Consider the following 19,746-nt stretch of genomic DNA (forward strand, 5'->3'; position numbering starts at 1 on the left):
CGAGACAGAGCGAGCGAACGAGACAGAGCGAGCGAACGAGACAGAGCGAGCGAACGAGACAGAGCGAGCGAACGAGACAGAGCGAGCGAACGAGACAGAGCGAGCGAACGAGACAGAGCGAGCGAACGAGACAGAGCGAGCGAACGAGACAGAGCGAGCGGGCGAGACAGAGCGAGCGGGCGAGACAGAGCGAGCGGGCGAGACAGAGCGAGCGAGACAGAGCGAGCGAGACAGAGCGAGCGAGACAGAGCGAGCGAGACAGAGCGAGCGAGCGAGACAGAGCGAGCGAACGAGACAGAGCGAGCGAACGAGACAGAGCGAGCGAACGAGACAGAGCGAGCGAACGAGACAGAGCGAGCGAGCGAGCGAGACAGAGAGAGCGAGACAGAGCGAGCGAGACAGAGCGAGCGAGACAGAGCGAGCGAGACAGAGCGAGCGAGACAGAGCGAGCGAACGAGACAGAGCGAGCAAACGAGACAGAGCGAGCAAACGAGACAGAGCGAGCGAACGAGACAGAGCGAGCGAACGAGACAGAGCGAGCGAACGAGACAGAGCGAGCGAACGAGACAGAGCGAGCGAACGAGACAGAGCGAGCGAGACAGAGCGAGCGAGCGAGACAGAGCGAGCGAGCGAGACAGAGCGAGCGAGACAGAGCGAGCGAGACAGAGCGAGCGAGAGAGACAGAGCGAGCGAGAGAGACAGAGCGAGCGAGACAGAGCGAGCGAGCGAGACAGAGCGACAGAGCGAGCGAGCGAGACAGAGCGTCAGAGCGAGCGAGAGACAGATCGAGAGAGAGAGACAGAGCGAGCGAGAGAGACAGAGCGAGCGAGAGAGACAGAGCGAGCGAGAGAGACAGAGCGAGAGAGACAGAGCGAGCGAGCGAGACAGAGCGACAGAGCGAGCGAGAGACAGATCGAGCGAGAGAGACAGAGCGAGCGAGAGAGACAGAGCGAGCGAGAGAGACAGAGCGAGCGAGCGAGACAGAGCGAGCGAGAGAGAGACAGATCGAGAGAGAGACAGATCGAGAGAGAGACAGATCGAGAGAGACAGATCGAGAGAGACAGATCGAGAGAGACAGATCGAGAGAGACAGACAGACAGACACAGAGCGAGCGAGACAGAGCGAGCGACAGAGAGAGAGACAGATCGAGAGAGAGAGACAGATCGAGAGAGAGACAGATCGAGAGAGAGAGAGACAGATCGAGAGAGAGAGACAGATCGAGAGAGACAGATCGAGAGAGAGAGAGAGAGAGACCGAGAGAGAGAGAGAGAGACAGATCGAGAGAGAGACAGATCGAGAGAGAGAGACAGATAGATAGATCGAGAGAGAGAGAGACAGATCGAGAGAGAGAGACAGATCGAGAGAGAGAGACAGATCGAGAGAGAGAGACAGATCGAGAGAGACAGATCGAGAGAGAGAGAGACAGATCGAGAGAGAGAGACAGACAGATCGAGAGAGAGAGACAGACAGACAGACAGATCGAGAGAGAGAGACAGATCGAGAGAGAGAGAGAGACAGACAGATCGAGAGAGAGAGAGACAGATCGAGAGAGAGAGAGAGACAGATCGAGAGAGAGAGAGAGACAGATCGAGAGAGAGAGACAGATCGAGAGAGAGAGAGAGACAGATCGAGAGAGAGAGAGAGACAGATCGAGAGAGAGAGAGAGACAGATCGAGAGAGAGAGAGATCGAGAGAGAGACAGATCGAGAGAGAGACAGATCGAGAGAGAGAGAGAGACAGATCGAGAGAGAGACAGATCGAGAGAGAGAGAGAGACAGATCGAGAGAGAGAGAGAGACAGATCGAGAGAGAGAGAGAGACAGATCGAGAGAGAGACAGAGACAGATCGAGAGAGAGAGAGAGACAGATCGAGAGAGAGAGAGAGACAGATCGAGAGAGAGAGAGAGACAGATCGAGAGAGACAGATCGAGAGAGAGAGACAGATCGAGAGAGAGAGAGAGAGACAGATCGAGAGAGAGAGAGAGACAGATCGAGAGAGAGAGAGAGAGACAGCTCGAGAGAGACAGATCGAGAGAGAGAGAGAGAGAGACAGATCGAGAGAGACAGATCGAGAGAGAGAGAGAGACAGATCGAGAGAGAGACAGATCGAGAGAGAGACAGATCGAGAGAGAGACAGATCGAGAGAGAGAGAGAGAGACAGACAGATCGAGAGAGAGAGAGAGACAGATCGAGAGAGAGAGAGAGAGAGAGAGACAGATCGAGAGAGAGAGAGAGACAGATCGAGAGAGAGAGACAGATCGAGAGAGACAGATCGAGAGAGAGAGAGATCGAGAGAGAGAGAGACAGACAGATCGAGAGAGAGAGACAGACAGATCGAGAGAGAGAGAGAGACAGATCGAGAGAGAGAGAGAGACAGATCGAGAGAGAGAGAGACAGATCGAGAGAGAGAGAGAGAGAGAGACAGATCGAGAGAGAGAGAGACAGATCGAGAGAGAGAGAGAGACAGATCGAGAGAGACAGATCGAGAGAGAGAGAGAGACAGATCGAGAGAGACAGATCGAGAGAGAGAGAGAGACAGATCGAGAGAGAGACAGATCGAGAGAGAGACAGATCGAGAGAGAGACAGATCGAGAGAGAGAGAGAGACAGATCGAGAGAGAGAGAGACAGACAGATCGAGAGAGAGAGAGACAGATCGAGAGAGAGAGAGAGAGAGACAGATCGAGAGAGAGAGAGAGAGACAGATCGATCGAGAGAGAGACCGACCGATCGAGAGAGAGAGAGAGACAGATCGAGAGAGAGAGAGAGAGACAGATCGAGAGAGAGAGACAGATCGAGAGAGAGAGACAGATCGAGAGAGAGACAGATCGAGAGAGAGACAGATCGAGAGAGAGACAGATCGAGAGAGAGACAGAGAGAGAGAGAGACAGATCGAGAGAGAGAGAGACAGACAGATCGAGAGAGAGAGAGAGAGACAGACAGATCGAGAGAGAGAGACAGATCGAGAGCGAGAGAGAGACAGATCGAGAGAGAGAGAGAGAGACAGATCGAGAGAGAGAGAGAGAGACAGATCGAGAGAGAGAGACAGATCGAGAGAGAGAGACAGATCGAGAGAGAGAGACAGATCGAGAGAGAGAGACAGATCGAGAGAGAGAGACAGATCGAGAGAGACAGATCGAGAGAGAGACAGATCGAGAGAGAGACAGATCGAGAGAGAGAGAGAGAGAGAGAGACAGATCGAGAGAGAGAGAGAGACAGATCGAGAGAGAGAGAGAGACAGATCGAGAGAGAGAGAGAGACAGATCGAGAGAGAGAGACAGATCGAGAGAGAGAGACAGATCGAGAGAGAGAGACAGATCGAGAGAGCGAGAGAGAGACAGATCGAGAGAGCGAGAGAGAGACAGATCGAGAGAGCGAGAGAGAGACAGATCGAGAGAGCGAGAGAGAGACAGATCGAGAGAGCGAGAGAGACAGATCGAGAGAGCGAGAGAGAGACAGATCGAGAGAGCGAGAGAGAGACAGATCGAGAGAGCGAGAGAGAGACAGATCGAGAGCGAGAGACAGATCGAGAGAGCGAGAGACAGATCGAGAGAGCGAGAGACAGATCGAGAGACAGATCGAGAGAGAGAGACAGATCGAGAGAGCGAGAGAGATTGAGAGACAGATCGAGAGAGCGAGAGACAGATCGAGAGAGCGAGAGAGATTGAGAGACAGATCGAGAGAGCGAGAGAGATTGAGAGACAGATCGAGAGAGCGAGAGAGATTGAGAGACAGATCGAGAGAGCGAGAGAGATTGAGAGACAGATCGAGAGAGCGAGAGACAGATCGAGAGAGCGAGAGACAGATCGAGAGAGAGAGACAGATCGAGAGAGCGAGAGACAGATCGAGAGAGCGAGAGAGATTGAGAGACAGATCGAGAGATCGAGAGACAGATCGAGAGAGCGAGAGACAGATCGAGAGAGAGAGACAGATCGAGAGCGAGAGAGATTGAGAGACAGATCGAGAGACAGATCGAGAGAGCGAGAGAGATTGAGAGACAGATCGAGAGAGCGAGAGAGATTGAGAGACAGATCGAGAGAGCGAGAGAGATTGAGAGACAGATCGAGAGAGCGAGAGAGATTGAGAGACAGATCGAGAGAGCGAGAGACAGATCGAGAGAGCGAGAGACAGATCGAGAGAGAGAGACAGATCGAGAGAGCGAGAGACAGATCGAGAGAGCGAGAGAGATTGAGAGACAGATCGAGAGATCGAGAGACAGATCGAGAGAGCGAGAGAGATCGAGAGACAGATCGAGAGAGAGAGAGAGATAGAGAGACAGATCGAGAGAGCGAGAGAGATTGAGAGACAGATCGAGAGAGCGAGAGAGATTGAGAGACAGATCGAGAGAGCGAGAGAGATTGAGAGACAGATCGAGAGAGCGAGAGAGATTGAGAGACAGATCGAGAGAGCGAGAGAGATTGAGAGACAGATCGAGAGAGCGAGAGAGATTGAGAGACAGATCGAGAGAGCGAGAGAGATTGAGAGACAGATCGAGAGAGCGAGAGAGATTGAGAGACAGATCGAGAGAGCGAGAGAGATTGAGAGACAGATCGAGAGAGCGAGAGAGATTGAGAGACAGATCGAGAGAGCGAGAGAGATTGAGAGACAGATCGAGAGAGCGAGAGACAGATCGAGAGAGAGAGACAGATCGAGAGAGCGAGAGAGATTGAGAGACAGATCGAGAGAGCGAGAGAGATTGAGAGACAGATCGAGAGAGCGAGAGACAGATCGAGAGAGAGAGACAGATCGAGAGAGCGAGAGAGATTGAGAGACAGATCGAGAGAGCGAGAGACAGATCGAGAGAGCGAGAGACAGATCGAGAGAGCGAGAGAGATTGAGAGACAGATCGAGAGATTGAGACAGATCGAGAGAGCGAGAGAGATTGAGAGACAGATCGAGAGAGCGAGAGAGCGAGAGAGATTGAGAGACAGATCGAGAGAGCGAGAGACAGATCGAGAGAGCGAGAGACAGATCGAGAGAGCGAGAGACAGATCGAGAGAGCGAGAGACAAATCGAGAGAGCGAGAGACAGATCGAGAGAGCGAGAGACAGATCGAGAGAGCGAGAGACAAATCGAGAGAGCGAGAGACAGATCGAGAGAGCGAGAGACAGATCGAGAGAGCGAGAGACAGATCGAGAGAGCGAGAGACAGATCGAGAGAGCGAGAGACAGATCGAGAGAGAGAGACAGATCGAGAGAGCGAGAGACAGATCGAGAGAGAGAGACAGATCGAGAGAGCGAGAGACAGATCGAGAGAGAGAGACAGATCGAGAGAGCGAGAGACAGATCGAGAGAGCGAGAGACAGATCGAGAGAGCGAGAGACAGATCGAGAGAGCGAGAGACAGATCGAGAGAGCGAGAGACAGATCGAGAGAGAGAGAGACAGATCGAGAGAGCGAGAGACAGATCGAGAGAGCGAGAGACAGATCGAGAGAGAGAGAGACAGATCGAGAGAGAGAGACAGATCGAGAGAGCGAGAGAGATCGAGAGACAGATCGAGAGAGCGAGAGACAGATCGAGAGAGCGAGAGAGATTGAGAGACAGATCGAGAGATTGAGAGACAGATCGAGAGAGCGAGAGAGATTGAGAGACAGATCGAGAGAGCGAGAGACAGATCGAGAGAGCGAGAGACAGATCGAGAGAGCGAGAGACAGATCGAGAGAGCGAGAGACAGATCGAGAGAGCGAGAGACAGATCGAGAGAGCGAGAGACAAATCGAGAGAGCGAGAGACAGATCGAGAGAGCGAGAGACAGATCGAGAGAGCGAGAGACAAATCGAGAGAGCGAGAGACAAATCGAGAGAGCGAGAGACAGATCGAGAGAGCGAGAGACAGATCGAGAGAGCGAGAGACAGATCGAGAGAGCGAGAGACAGATCGAGAGAGCGAGAGACAGATCGAGAGAGCGAGAGACAGATCGAGAGAGCGAGAGACAGATCGAGAGAGCGAGAGACAGATCGAGAGAGCGAGAGACAGATCGTGAGAGAGAGAGAGACAGATCGAGAGAGAGAGAGAGACAGATCGAGAGAGAAAGAGAGAGACAGATCGAGAGAGAGACAGATCGAGAGAGAGAGAGAGAGAGAGACAGATCGAGAGAGAGAGAGAGACAGATCGAGAGAGAGAGAGAGACAGATCGAGAGAGAGAGAGAGACAGATCGAGAGAGAGAGAGACAGATCGAGAGAGAGAGAGACAGATCGAGAGAGAGAGAGAGACAGATCGAGAGAGAGACAGATCGAGAGAGAGACAGATCGAGAGAGAGAGAGAGACAGATCGAGAGAGAGAGAGAGAGACAGATCGAGAGAGAGAGAGAGACAGATCGAGAGAGAGAGAGAGAGACAGATCGAGAGAGAGAGAGAGAGAGACAGATCGAGAGAGAGAGAGAGACCGATCGAGAGAGAGAGAGAGAGACAGATCGAGAGAGAGAGAGAGAGACAGATCGAGAGAGAGAGAGAGAGAGACAGATCGAGAGAGAGACAGACCGAGAGAGAGACAGATCGAGAGAGAGACAGATCGAGAGAGAGACAGATCGAGAGAGAGACAGATCGAGAGAGAGAGAGAGAGAGATCGAGAGAGAGAGAGAGACAGATCGAGAGAGAGAGAGACAGACAGATCGAGAGAGAGAGAGAGATAGACAGATCGAGAGAGAGAGACAGATCGAGAGAGAGAGAGAGACAGATCGAGAGAGAGAGAGAGACAGATCGAGAGAGAGAGAGAGACAGATCGAGAGAGAGAGAGAGACAGATCGAGAGAGAGAGACAGATCGAGAGAGAGACAGATCGAGAGAGAGAGAGAGACAGATCGAGAGAGAGAGACAGATCAGATCGAGAGAGAGAGAGAGAGACAGATCGAGAGAGAGAGAGACAGATCGAGAGAGAGAGAGAGACAGATCGAGAGAGAGAGAGAGACAGATCGAGAGAGAGAGAGAGACAGATCGAGAGAGAGAGAGAGACAAATCGATAGAGAGACAGATCGAGAGAGAGAGAGAGAGAGAGAGACAGATCGAGAGAGAGAGAGAGACAGATCGAGAGAGAGAGAGAGACAGATCGAGAGAGAGAGAGAGACAGATCGAGAGAGAGAGAGAGACAGATCGAGAGAGAGAGAGAGATCGAGAGAGAGAGAGACAGACAGATCGAGAGAGAGAGAGACAGATCGAGAGAGAGAGACAGATCGAGAGAGAGAGAGAGAGACAGATCGAGAGAGAGAGACAGATCGAGAGAGAGAGAGAGACAGATCGAGAGAGAGAGAGACAGATCGAGAGAGAGAGAGAGACAGATCGAGAGAGAGAGAGACAGATCGAGAGAGCGAGAGAGAGACAGATCGAGAGAGAGAGAGAGAGACAGATCGAGAGAGAGAGAGAGAGACAGATCGAGAGAGAGAGACAGATCGAGAGAGAGAGACAGATCGAGAGAGAGAGACAGATCGAGAGAGAGAGACAGATCGAGAGAGACAGATCGAGAGAGAGACAGATCGAGAGAGAGACAGATCGAGAGAGAGAGAGAGAGAGAGAGACAGATCGAGAGAGAGAGAGACAGATCGAGAGAGAGAGAGAGAGACAGATCGAGAGAGAGAGAGAGAGACAGATCGAGAGAGCGAGAGAGAGACAGATCGAGAGAGCGAGAGAGAGACAGATCGAGAGAGCGAGAGAGAGACAGATCGAGAGAGCGAGAGAGAGACAGATCGAGAGAGCGAGAGAGAGACAGATCGAGAGAGCGAGAGAGAGACAGATCGAGAGAGCGAGAGACAGATCGAGAGAGAGAGAGACAGATCGAGAGAGCGAGAGACAGATCGAGAGAGAGAGAGACAGATCGAGAGAGAGAGACAGATCGAGAGAGCGAGAGAGATTGAGAGACAGATCGAGAGAGCGAGAGACAGATCGAGAGAGCGAGAGAGATTGAGAGACAGATCGAGAGAGCGAGAGAGATTGAGAGACAGATCGAGAGAGCGAGAGAGATTGAGAGACAGATCGAGAGAGCGAGAGAGATTGAGAGACAGATCGAGAGAGCGAGAGACAGATCGAGAGAGCGAGAGACAGATCGAGAGAGAGAGACAGATCGAGAGAGCGAGAGACAGATCGAGAGAGCGAGAGAGATTGAGAGACAGATCGAGAGATCGAGAGACAGATCGAGAGAGCGAGAGACAGATCGAGAGAGAGAGACAGATCGAGAGCGAGAGAGATTGAGAGACAGATCGAGAGACAGATCGAGAGAGCGAGAGAGATTGAGAGACAGATCGAGAGAGCGAGAGAGATTGAGAGACAGATCGAGAGAGCGAGAGAGATTGAGAGACAGATCGAGAGAGCGAGAGAGATTGAGAGACAGATCGAGAGAGCGAGAGACAGATCGAGAGAGCGAGAGACAGATCGAGAGAGAGAGACAGATCGAGAGAGAGAGACAGATCGAGAGAGCGAGAGAGATTGAGAGACAGATCGAGAGATCGAGAGACAGATCGAGAGAGCGAGAGAGAGAGACAGATCGAGAGAGAGAGACAGATCGAGAGAGAGACAGATCGAGAGAGCGAGAGAGATTGAGAGACAGATCGAGAGAGCGAGAGAGATTGAGAGACAGATCGAGAGAGCGAGAGAGATTGAGAGACAGATCGAGAGAGCGAGAGAGAGCGAGAGACAGATCGAGAGAGCGAGAGAGATTGAGAGACAGATCGAGAGAGAGAGAGAGATTGAGAGACAGATCGAGAGAGCGAGAGAGATTGAGAGACAGATCGAGAGAGCGAGAGAGATTGAGAGACAGATCGAGAGAGCGAGAGAGATTGAGAGACAGATCGAGAGAGCGAGAGAGATTGAGAGACAGATCGAGAGAGCGAGAGAGATTGAGAGACAGATCGAGAGAGCGAGAGACAGATCGAGAGAGAGAGACAGATCGAGAGAGCGAGAGAGATTGAGAGACAGATCGAGAGAGCGAGAGAGATTGAGAGACAGATCGAGAGAGCGAGAGACAGATCGAGAGAGAGAGACAGATCGAGAGAGCGAGAGAGATTGAGAGACAGATCGAGAGAGCGAGAGACAGATCGAGAGAGCGAGAGACAGATCGAGAGAGCGAGAGAGATTGAGAGACAGATCGAGAGATTGAGAGACAGATCGAGAGAGCGAGAGAGATTGAGAGACAGATCGAGAGAGCGAGCGAGAGAGATTGAGAGACAGATCGAGAGAGCGAGAGACAGATCGAGAGAGCGAGAGACAGATCGAGAGAGCGAGAGACAGATCGAGAGAGCGAGAGACAAATCGAGAGAGCGAGAGACAGATCGAGAGAGCGAGAGACAGATCGAGAGAGCGAGAGACAAATCGAGAGAGCGAGAGACAGATCGAGAGAGCGAGAGACAGATCGAGAGAGCGAGAGACAGATCGAGAGAGCGAGAGACAGATCGAGAGAGCGAGAGACAGATCGAGAGAGAGACAGATCGAGAGAGCGAGAGACAGATCGAGAGAGAGAGACAGATCGAGAGAGCGAGAGACAGATCGAGAGAGAGAGACAGATCGAGAGAGCGAGAGACAGATCGAGAGAGCGAGAGACAGATCGAGAGAGCGAGAGACAGATCGAGAGAGCGAGAGACAGATCGAGAGAGAGAGAGACAGATCGAGAGAGAGAGAGACAGATCGAGAGAGCGAGAGACAGATCGAGAGAGAGAGACAGATCGAGAGAGCGAGAGACAGATCGAGAGAGAGAGACAGATCGAGAGAGCGAGAGAGATCGAGAGACAGATCGAGAGAGCGAGAGACAGATCGAGAGAGCGAGAGAGATTGAGAGACAGATCGAGAGATTGAGAGACAGATCGAGAGAGCGAGAGAGATTGAGAGACAGATCGAGAGAGCGAGAGACAGATCGAGAGAGCGAGAGACAGATCGAGAGAGCGAGAGACAGATCGAGAGAGCGAGAGACAGATCGAGAGAGCGAGAGACAAATCGAGAGAGCGAGAGACAGATCGAGAGAGCGAGAGACAGATCGAGAGAGCGAGAGACAAATCGAGAGAGCGAGAGACAAATCGAGAGAGCGAGAGACAGATCGAGAGAGCGAGAGACAGATCGAGAGAGCGAGAGACAGATCGAGAGAGCGAGAGACAGATCGAGAGAGCGAGAGACAGATCGAGAGAGCGAGAGACAGATCGAGAGAGCGAGAGACAGATCGAGAGAGAGCGAGAGACAGATCGTGAGAGAGAGAGAGAGACAGATCGAGAGAGAGAGAGAGACAGATCGAGAGAGAGAGAGAGAGACAGATCGAGAGAGAGACAGATCGAGAGAGAGAGAGAGAGAGAGACAGATCGAGAGAGAGAGAGAGACAGATCGAGAGAGAGAGAGAGACAGATCGAGAGAGAGAGAGAGACAGATCGAGAGAGAGAGAGAGACAGATCGAGAGAGAGAGAGACAGATCGAGAGAGAGAGAGACAGATCGAGAGAGAGAGAGAGACAGATCGAGAGAGAGAGAGAGAGACAGATCGAGAGAGAGAGAGAGAGACAGATCGAGAGAGAGAGAGAGAGAGACAGATCGAGAGAGAGAGAGACAGATCGAGAGAGCGAGAGAGAGACAGATCGAGAGAGAGAGAGAGAGACAGATCGAGAGAGCGAGAGAGAGACAGATCGAGAGAGAGAGAGAGAGACAGATCGAGAGAGAGAGAGAGAGACAGATCGAGAGAGAGAGAGAGAGACAGATCGAGAGAGAGAGACAGATCGAGAGAGAGAGAGATCGAGAGAGAGAGACAGATCGAGAGAGACAGATCGAGAGAGACAGATCGAGAGAGAGAGAGAGAGAGAGAGAGAGAGACAGATCGAGAGAGAGAGAGAGACAGATCGAGAGAGAGAGAGAGAGACAGATCGAGAGAGAGAGAGAGACAGATCGAGAGAGAGAGACAGATCGAGAGAGAGAGACAGAGAGAGAGAGAGACAGATCGAGAGAGAGAGAGAGAGACAGATCGAGAGAGCGAGAGAGAGACAGATCGAGAGAGCGAGAGAGAGACAGATCGAGAGAGCGAGAGAGAGACAGATCGAGAGAGCGAGAGAGAGACAGATCGAGAGAGCGAGAGAGAGACAGATCGAGAGAGCGAGAGAGAGACAGATCGAGAGAGCGAGAGAGAGACAGATCGAGAGAGCGAGAGACAGATCGAGAGAGCGAGAGACAGATCGAGAGAGCGAGAGACAGATCGAGAGAGAGAGACAGATCGAGAGAGCGAGAGAGATTGAGAGACAGATCGAGAGAGCGAGAGACAGATCGAGAGAGCGAGAGAGATTGAGAGACAGATCGAGAGAGCGAGAGAGATTGAGAGACAGATCGAGAGAGCGAGAGAGATTGAGAGACAGATCGAGAGAGCGAGAGAGATTGAGAGACAGATCGAGAGAGCGAGAGACAGATCGAGAGAGCGAGAGAGATTGAGAGACAGATCGAGAGAGCGAGAGAGATTGAGAGACAGATCGAGAGAGCGAGAGACAGATCGAGAGAGCGAGAGACAGATCGAGAGAGAGAGACAGATCGAGAGAGCGAGAGACAGATCGAGAGAGCGAGAGAGATTGAGAGACAGATCGAGAGATCGAGAGACAGATCGAGAGAGCGAGAGAGATCGAGAGACAGATCGAGAGAGAGAGAGAGATTGAGAGAGAGACAGATCGAGAGAGCGAGAGAGATTGAGAGACAGATCGAGAGAGCGAGAGAGATTGAGAGACAGATCGAGAGAGCGAGAGAGATTGAGAGACAGATCGAGAGAGGGAGAGAGATTGAGAGACAGATCGAGAGAGCGAGAGAGATTGAGAGACAGATCGAGAGAGCGAGAGAGATTGAGAGACAGATCGAGAGAGCGAGAGAGATTGAGAGACAGATCGAGAGAGCGAGAGAGAGCGAGAGACAGATCGAGAGAGCGAGAGAGATTGAGAGACAGATCGAGAGAGAGAGAGAGATTGAGAGACAGATCGAGAGAGAGAGAGACAGATCGAGAGAGAGAGACAGATCGAGAGAGCGAGAGAGATTGAGAGACAGATCGAGAGAGCGAGAGACAGATCGAGAGAGAGACAGATCGAGAGAGCGAGAGAGATTGAGAGACAGATCGAGAGAGCGAGAGAGATTGAGAGACAGATCGAGAGAGCGAGAGACAGATCGAGAGAGAGAGACAGATCGAGAGAGCGAGAGAGATTGAGAGACAGATCGAGAGAGCGAGAGAGCGAGAGAGATTGAGAGACAGATCGAGAGAGCGAGAGACAGATCGAGAGAGCGAGAGAGAGAGAGAGACAGATCGAGAGAGCGAGAGACAGAGCGAGAGAGCGAGAGACAGATCGAGAGAGCGAGAGACAGATCGAGAGAGCGAGAGACAAATCGAGAGAGCGAGAGACAGATCGAGAGAGCGAGAGACAGATCGAGAGAGCGAGAGACAGATCGAGAGAGCGAGAGACAGATCGAGAGAGCGAGAGACAGATCGAGAGAGAGAGACAGATCGAGAGAGCGAGAGACAGATCGAGAGAGAGAGACAGATCGAGAGAGCGAGAGACAGATCGAGAGAGAGAGACAGATCGAGAGAGCGAGAGACAGATCGAGAGAGCGAGAGACAGATCGAGAGAGAGAGAGACAGATCGAGAGAGCGAGAGACAGATCGAGAGAGAGAGACAGATCGAGAGAGCGAGAGACAGATCGAGAGAGAGAGACAGATCGAGAGAGCGAGAGAGATCGAGAGACAGATCGAGAGAGAGAGAGACAGATCGAGAGAGCGAGAGAGATTGAGAGACAGATCGAGAGATTGAGAGAGATCGAGAGAGCGAGAGAGATTGAGAGACAGATCGAGAGAGCGAGAGACAGATCGAGAGAGCGAGAGACAGATCGAGAGAGCGAGAGACAGATCGAGAGAGCGAGAGACAGATCGAGAGAGCGAGAGACAGATCGAGAGAGCGAGAGACAAATCGAGAGAGCGAGAGACAGATCGAGAGAGCGAGAGACAGATCGAGAGAGCGAGAGACAAATCGAGAGAGCGAGAGACAAATCGAGAGAGCGAGAGACAGATCGAGAGAGCGAGAGACAGATCGAGAGAGCGAGAGACAGATCGAGAGAGCGAGAGACAGATCGAGAGAGCGAGAGACAGATCGAGAGAGCGAGAGACAGATCGAGAGAGCGAGAGACAGATCGAGAGAGCGAGAGACAGATCGAGAGAGAGAGAGAGACAGATCGAGAGAGAGAGAGAGACAGATCGAGAGAGAGAGAGAGAGACAGATCGAGAGAGAGACAGATCGAGAGAGAGAGAGAGACAGATCGAGAGAGAGAGAGAGACAGATCGAGAGAGAGAGAGAGACAGATCGAGAGAGAGAGAGAGACAGATCGAGAGAGAGAGAGACAGATCGAGAGAGAGAGAGACAGATCGAGAGAGAGAGAGAGACAGATCGAGAGAGAGAGAGAGAGACAGATCGAGAGAGAGAGAGAGAGAGAGACAGATCGAGAGAGAGAGAGAGACAGATCGAGAGAGAGAGAGACAGATCGAGAGAGCGAGAGAGAGACAGATCGAGAGAGAGAGAGAGAGACAGATCGAGAGAGAGAGAGAGAGACAGATCGAGAGAGAGAGAGAGAGACAGATCGAGAGAGAGAGAGATCGAGAGAGAGAGACAGATCGAGAGAGAGAGAGATCGAGAGAGAGAGACAGATCGAGAGAGACAGAGAGAGACAGATCGAGAGAGAGAGAGAGAGAGAGAGAGAGACAGATCGAGAGAGAGAGAGAGACAGATCGAGAGAGAGAGAGAGAGACAGATCGAGAGAGAGAGAGAGACAGATCGAGAGAGAGAGACAGATCGAGAGAGAGAGACAGATCGAGAGAGAGAGACAGATCGAGAGAGCGAGAGAGAGACAGATCGAGAGAGCGAGAGAGAGACAGATCGAGAGAGCGAGAGAGAGACAGATCGAGAGAGCGAGAGAGAGACAGATCGAGAGAGCGAGAGAGACAGATCGAGAGAGCGAGAGAGAGACAGATCGAGAGAGCGAGAGAGAGACAGATCGAGAGAGCGAGAGAGAGACAGATCGAGAGAGCGAGAGACAGATCGAGAGAGCGAGAGACAGACAGAGAGCGAGAGAGAGAGAGAGAGAGACAGATCGAGAGAGCGAGAGAGATTGAGAGACAGATCGAGAGAGCGAGAGACAGATCGAGAGAGCGAGAGAGATTGAGAGACAGATCGAGAGAGCGAGAGAGATTGACAGATCGAGAGAGCGAGAGAGATTGAGAGACAGATCGAGAGAGCGAGAGAGATTGAGAGACAGATCGAGAGAGCGAGAGACAGATCGAGAGAGCGAGAGAGATTGAGAGACAGATCGAGAGAGCGAGAGAGATTGAGAGACAGATCGAGAGAGCGAGAGACAGATCGAGAGAGCGAGAGACAGATCGAGAGAGAGAGAGACAGATCGAGAGAGCGAGAGACAGATCGAGAGAGCGAGAGAGATTGAGAGACAGATCGAGAGATTGAGAGACAGATCGAGAGAGCGAGAGAGATTGAGAGACAGATCGAGAGAGCGAGAGAGATTGAGAGAGAGATCGAGAGAGCGAGAGACAGATCGAGAGAGCGAGAGAGAGATCGAGAGAGAGAGAGACAGATCGAGAGAGCGAGAGACAGATCGAGAGAGCGAGAGAGATTGAGAGACAGATCGAGAGAGCGAGAGACAGATCGAGAGAGCGAGAGAGATTGAGAGACAGATCGAGAGAGCGAGAGAGATTGAGAGACAGATCGAGAGAGCGAGAGAGATTGAGAGACAGATCGAGAGAGCGAGAGAGCGAGAGAGATTGAGAGAGCGAGAGAGCGAGAGAGATTGAGAGACAGATCGAGAGAGCGAGAGAGATTGAGAGACAGATCGAGAGAGCGAGAGAGATTGAGAGACAGATCGAGAGAGCGAGAGAGATTGAGAGACAGATCGAGAGAGCGAGAGAGATTGAGAGACAGATCGAGAGAGCGAGAGAGATTGAGAGACAGATCGAGAGAGCGAGAGAGATTGAGAGACAGATCGAGAGAGCGAGAGAGATTGAGAGACAGATCGAGAGAGCGAGAGAGATTGAGAGACAGATCGAGAGAGCGAGAGAGATTGAGAGACAGATCGAGAGAGCGAGAGAGATTGAGAGACAGATCGAGAGAGCGAGAGAGATTGAGAGACAGATCGAGAGAGCGAGAGACAGATCGAGAGAGAGAGACAGATCGAGAGAGCGAGAGAGATTGAGAGACAGATCGAGAGAGCGAGAGAGATTGAGAGACAGATCGAGAGAGCGAGAGACAGATCGAGAGAGACAGATCGAGAGAGCGAGAGAGATTGAGAGACAGATCGAGAGAGCGAGAGACAGATCGAGAGAGCGAGAGACAGATCGAGAGAGCGAGAGAGATTGAGAGACAGATCGAGAGATTGAGAGACAGATCGAGAGAGCGAGAGAGATTGAGAGACAGATCGAGAGAGCGAGAGAGCGAGAGAGATTGAGAGACAGATCGAGAGAGCGAGAGACAGATCGAGAGAGCGAGAGACAGATCGAGAGAGCGAGAGACAGATCGAGAGAGCGAGAGACAAATCGAGAGAGCGAGAGACAGATCGAGAGAGCGAGAGACAGATCGAGAGAGCGAGAGACAAATCGAGAGAGCGAGAGACAGATCGAGAGAGCGAGAGACAGATCGAGAGAGCGAGAGACAGATCGAGAGAGCGAGAGACAGATCGAGAGAGCGAGAGACAGATCGAGAGAGAGAGACAGATCGAGAGAGCGAGAGACAGATCGAGAGAGAGAGACAGATCGAGAGAGCGAGAGACAGATCGAGAGAGAGAGACAGATCGAGAGAGCGAGAGACAGATCGAGAGAGCGAGAGACAGATCGAGAGAGCGAGAGACAGATCGAGAGAGCGAGAGACAGATCGAGAGAGCGAGAGACAGATCGAGAGAGCGAGAGACAGATCGAGAGAGCGAGAGACAGATCGAGAGAGCGAGAGACAGATCGAGAGAGCGAGAGACAGATCGAGAGAGCGAGAGAGATTGAGAGACAGATCGAGAGAGCGAGAGACAGATCGAGAGAGCGAGAGAGATTGAGAGACAGATCGAGAGAGCGAGAGACAGATCGAGAGAGCGAGAGAGATTGAGAGACAGATCGAGAGAGCGAGAGACAGATCGAGAGAGCGAGAGACAGATCGAGAGAGCGAGAGACAGATCGAGAGAGCGAGAGACAGATCGAGAGAGCGAGAGACAGATCGAGAGAGCGAGAGACAAATCGAGAGAGCGAGAGACAGATCGAGAGAGCGAGAGAGATCGAGAGAGCGAGAGACAAATCGAGAGAGCGAGAGACAGATCGAGAGAGCGAGAGACAGATCGAGAGAGCGAGAGACAGATCGAGAGAGCGAGAGACAGATCGAGAGAGCGAGAGACAGATCGAGAGAGCGAGAGACAGATCGAGAGAGCGAGAGACAGATCGAGAGAGCGAGAGACAGATCGAGAGAGCGAGAGACAGATCGAGAGAGCGAGAGACAGATCGAGAGAGCGAGAGACAAATCGAGAGAGCGAGAGACAAATCGAGAGAGCGAGAGACAAATCGAGAGAGCGAGAGACAGATCGAGAGAGCGAGAGAAAAGGTTGCCTCCAGGTCATTACATCTATTCTGAGTCACATGGTGGTAGAGCAGAGACAGAAGGCCAGGGTCAGAGTAAAGGTTATTGGTGTGTACTTGTGTGAATTGGAAATCGGAGAGCGGGGAAACTGCCAGGGACTGGCGTCCCTCGAGCAATAAGTGCCTTGCTCAAGGGCATGAGAACAGATTTTTCACATTGTCGGCTCCTGGTTCGTGTGTGTGTGTGTGTGTGTGTGTGTGTGTGTGTGTGTGTGTGTGTTGACGTCCTTTCCCTTACCTGACCATGTAGTCGTTGCGGATCAGCAGCAAGTGCTGCATCAGAGACAGTAAGTGTGTTTCAGCCTTGGAGTCTTTGACGGTGTTCATCACGATCTGGAACACCTCCATCACGTCAGTAGGACCACACGTTAAGGACAACAACCGCATGCGGGGTCAGAGCAAGACAGAGCGAGCGATGGAACAGACATACTTCAGTCTCAATTTACCCTAGTACAACAACTTTGATCATTCAATGAGAGGAGGGGACGCAGAGGAGGGGACGCAGAGGAGGGGACGCAGAGGAGGGGACGCAGAGGAGGGGACACAGAGGAGGGGACACAGAGGAGGGGACACAGAGGAAGATGTATGTGCAGTTATCAATGTACATGAAATAATATACAAATGTAAAATCCTAAGAGCTCAAAGCTGTTTAACAGTTTGATACAATACGTTTTTGATCAAATGATCGTTATAAACTAATAATGAATGAACCGTGATCAAATGTGCCGTGACTTCCTGTGTAATAAGGGGCTAACCTAAGAAGGCACCCCATTCCTTATTAGGGCACTAAAGGCCCTGATAAAGAGCAGGACGTTACAGGGAACAAGGTGCTATTTGATACAGCCATACAATAAACTCCGGTCACTGAGACAGCTGAACAAGCTGCCCTATATAGGAGGGACGATTTGAGCCTCCCTGAAGAGGAAGGATATTCCATCTCAACGCGCACGTCATTGAGGCGGGCCTGAAGTTCTTCAGAATCATCCTCAGCCTGGTCGTCAAAAACACTGAGCTGCACCCTCAGCTCCTCATTCTCTATGGTCCGAATCTCCTACAGGAGAGACGGAAAGGAGGGTCAATAAAAATCACCACACTTCTGCACATCAAGGTAAACATCAGTTTCCAATGGTTCAGAGTAAGTTCGAGAGTGAGTTAGTGTGTGTGTGTGTGTGTGTGTGTGTGTCTCACCGTCAGCAGGTCTCGTAGGCCCAGTCTCAGCAGTTCTGAGCGGATGTGGATCCTGTAGTCCAGCTCTTCTCCTCGACTGATGAGAGCGTTGATGAGTTGCATACAGCCATTCTTCAGGCCAATGTTGGGCTTGTTCATACCAGAGAGGAGTGGCTGAAACCTCTCAATGTCCTGCTTCTCTGCCTCCTCAGTGATGGCCTCCAGAACACGCTCATGACTACAGGGAGTCACACACATTAATACACTTGGAAACTCACACACACACACACACAGATTATACAAAACAACCTTCCCAATATGGAGTTGCACCCCCTTTTGCCTTCAGAACAGCCTCAACTCATCAGGTCATGAACTCTACAAGGTGTCAAATGTGTTCCACAGGGATGCTGGCCCATGTTGACTCCAATGCTTCCCACAGTTGTGTCAAGTTGGCTGGAGGACAATTCTTGATACACACAGGAAACTGTTGAGTGTGAAAAACCCTGCATCACAGTTCTTGACACAAACTGGCACCTACTACCATACCCTGTTCAAAAGAACTTCTATATTTTATCTTGCACATTCACCCTCTGAATGGCACACAAACACAATCACAGCTTCTTTCACCTGGATTCACCTGGTCAGTCTATGTCATGGAAAGATCAGGTGTTCTTAATGTTTTGTACACACACACACACGTACGTACAGGTTGTCAGGGTGTTCCAGGATGCAGATGGCCGAGAGCAGTTTGACCACATCCACCATCATGTGAGGGACCCGGGGGTTGATGGCTAGGACCAGCAGAGGGATGCCCTCGGCAGACGTCAACATGGCCTTCAGACCATACTTGTTGTTCATGAAGGCTTTGAGACAGCGCACAATCTCATGTTGACACTTCACACCCATATTCCTATATGACAGGAAGACAGGAAGACAGGAGAGGTGAAGGTGCGTTACTGCATGGGCAAGGGTTGACATACCAAACAGGGGACTAGCACATCGACTGCAGAAGGCCACGGGGTACGAGGGTGTGGATATCTTACGGGTACTCATCCTTCTCCTCCTGGATCTTCCTCATGATGTTGAGCAGCAGAGCCAGGCCCTCGTCTCCAAAGTTCTGCACCCAGCTGACAGGGTTGTTGTTGAGGGAGACACGGAGAGACTCCAGACAGCCCAGGAGTTGTGTGTCTCTGGGCTCCATCCTCAGCTCCTGGATGTACATCATGGCTGACCTGGAACACTCCTTCTGGCTCTGACCCTATCACCCCCGTGGTATTGGTACATTGAGCATACAGAGAGGACAAGTTACCACTGTCCTAAGTCTACTGCTATACATACGGGTGTTATCCCAGTAACACAGCTTTTGTTACTCACAGCTTTCGATGTGTGGAGGTACTGGGAAACCATCTCTCGTTTGATGGAGATGTCTTTCGCCCGCAGAGGCCGCTGCTTCTCGTCATTCAAGTTCATATCCACCTGGGGGGGGGGATGGTAGAATGAGCATCCCACAGCAACCTACAGTTCACACACGCTTGGTCCACACTCATACACATCCTTATCCTTTCTCTCTCTCACCAGCCTCTACCGAGTCAGTATGTCTGTGTTTAACCCTCTCTCTCACCAGTATATCTGTGTTTAACCCTCTCTCTCACCAGCATCTCTGTGTTTAACCCTCTCTCTCACCAGTATATCTGTGTTTAACCCTCTCTCTCACCAGTATATCTGTGTTTAACCCTCTCTCTCACCAGTATATCTGTGTTTAACCCTCTCTCTCACCAGTATATCTGTGTTTAACCCTCTCTCTCACCAGTATATCTGTGTTTAACCCTCTCTCTCACCAGCATCTCTGTGTTTAACCCTCTCTCTCACCAGTATATCTGTGTTTAACCCTCTCTCTCACCAGTATATCTGTGTTTAACCCTCTCTCTCACCAGTATATCTGTGTTTAACCCTCTCTCTCACCAGTATATCTGTGTTTAACCCTCTCTCTCACCAGTATA

At 51.6% G+C, this 19,746-nt stretch overlaps 1 protein-coding gene across 1 annotated transcript in view; it reads right to left on the reverse strand.

Annotated features, from left to right (window-relative positions):
• The window catches only part of LOC112256125 (protein diaphanous homolog 1), a gene marked incomplete in the record, with an annotated part of 252,305 nt that overhangs the window by 184,524 nt on the left and 48,035 nt on the right, over positions 1-19,746 (reverse strand). The window contains 6 exon segments of the mRNA XM_042325804.1: positions 16,850-16,934; positions 17,512-17,630; positions 17,768-17,984; positions 18,453-18,656; positions 18,790-19,004; positions 19,121-19,222. Coding sequence (XP_042181738.1) covers positions 16,850-16,934; positions 17,512-17,630; positions 17,768-17,984; positions 18,453-18,656; positions 18,790-19,004; positions 19,121-19,222 — 942 coding nt within the window.

The sequence above is a fragment of the Oncorhynchus tshawytscha genome, linkage group LG08, assembly GCF_018296145.1.
Source record: "Oncorhynchus tshawytscha isolate Ot180627B linkage group LG08, Otsh_v2.0, whole genome shotgun sequence".
NCBI lineage: Eukaryota > Metazoa > Chordata > Actinopteri > Salmoniformes > Salmonidae > Oncorhynchus > Oncorhynchus tshawytscha.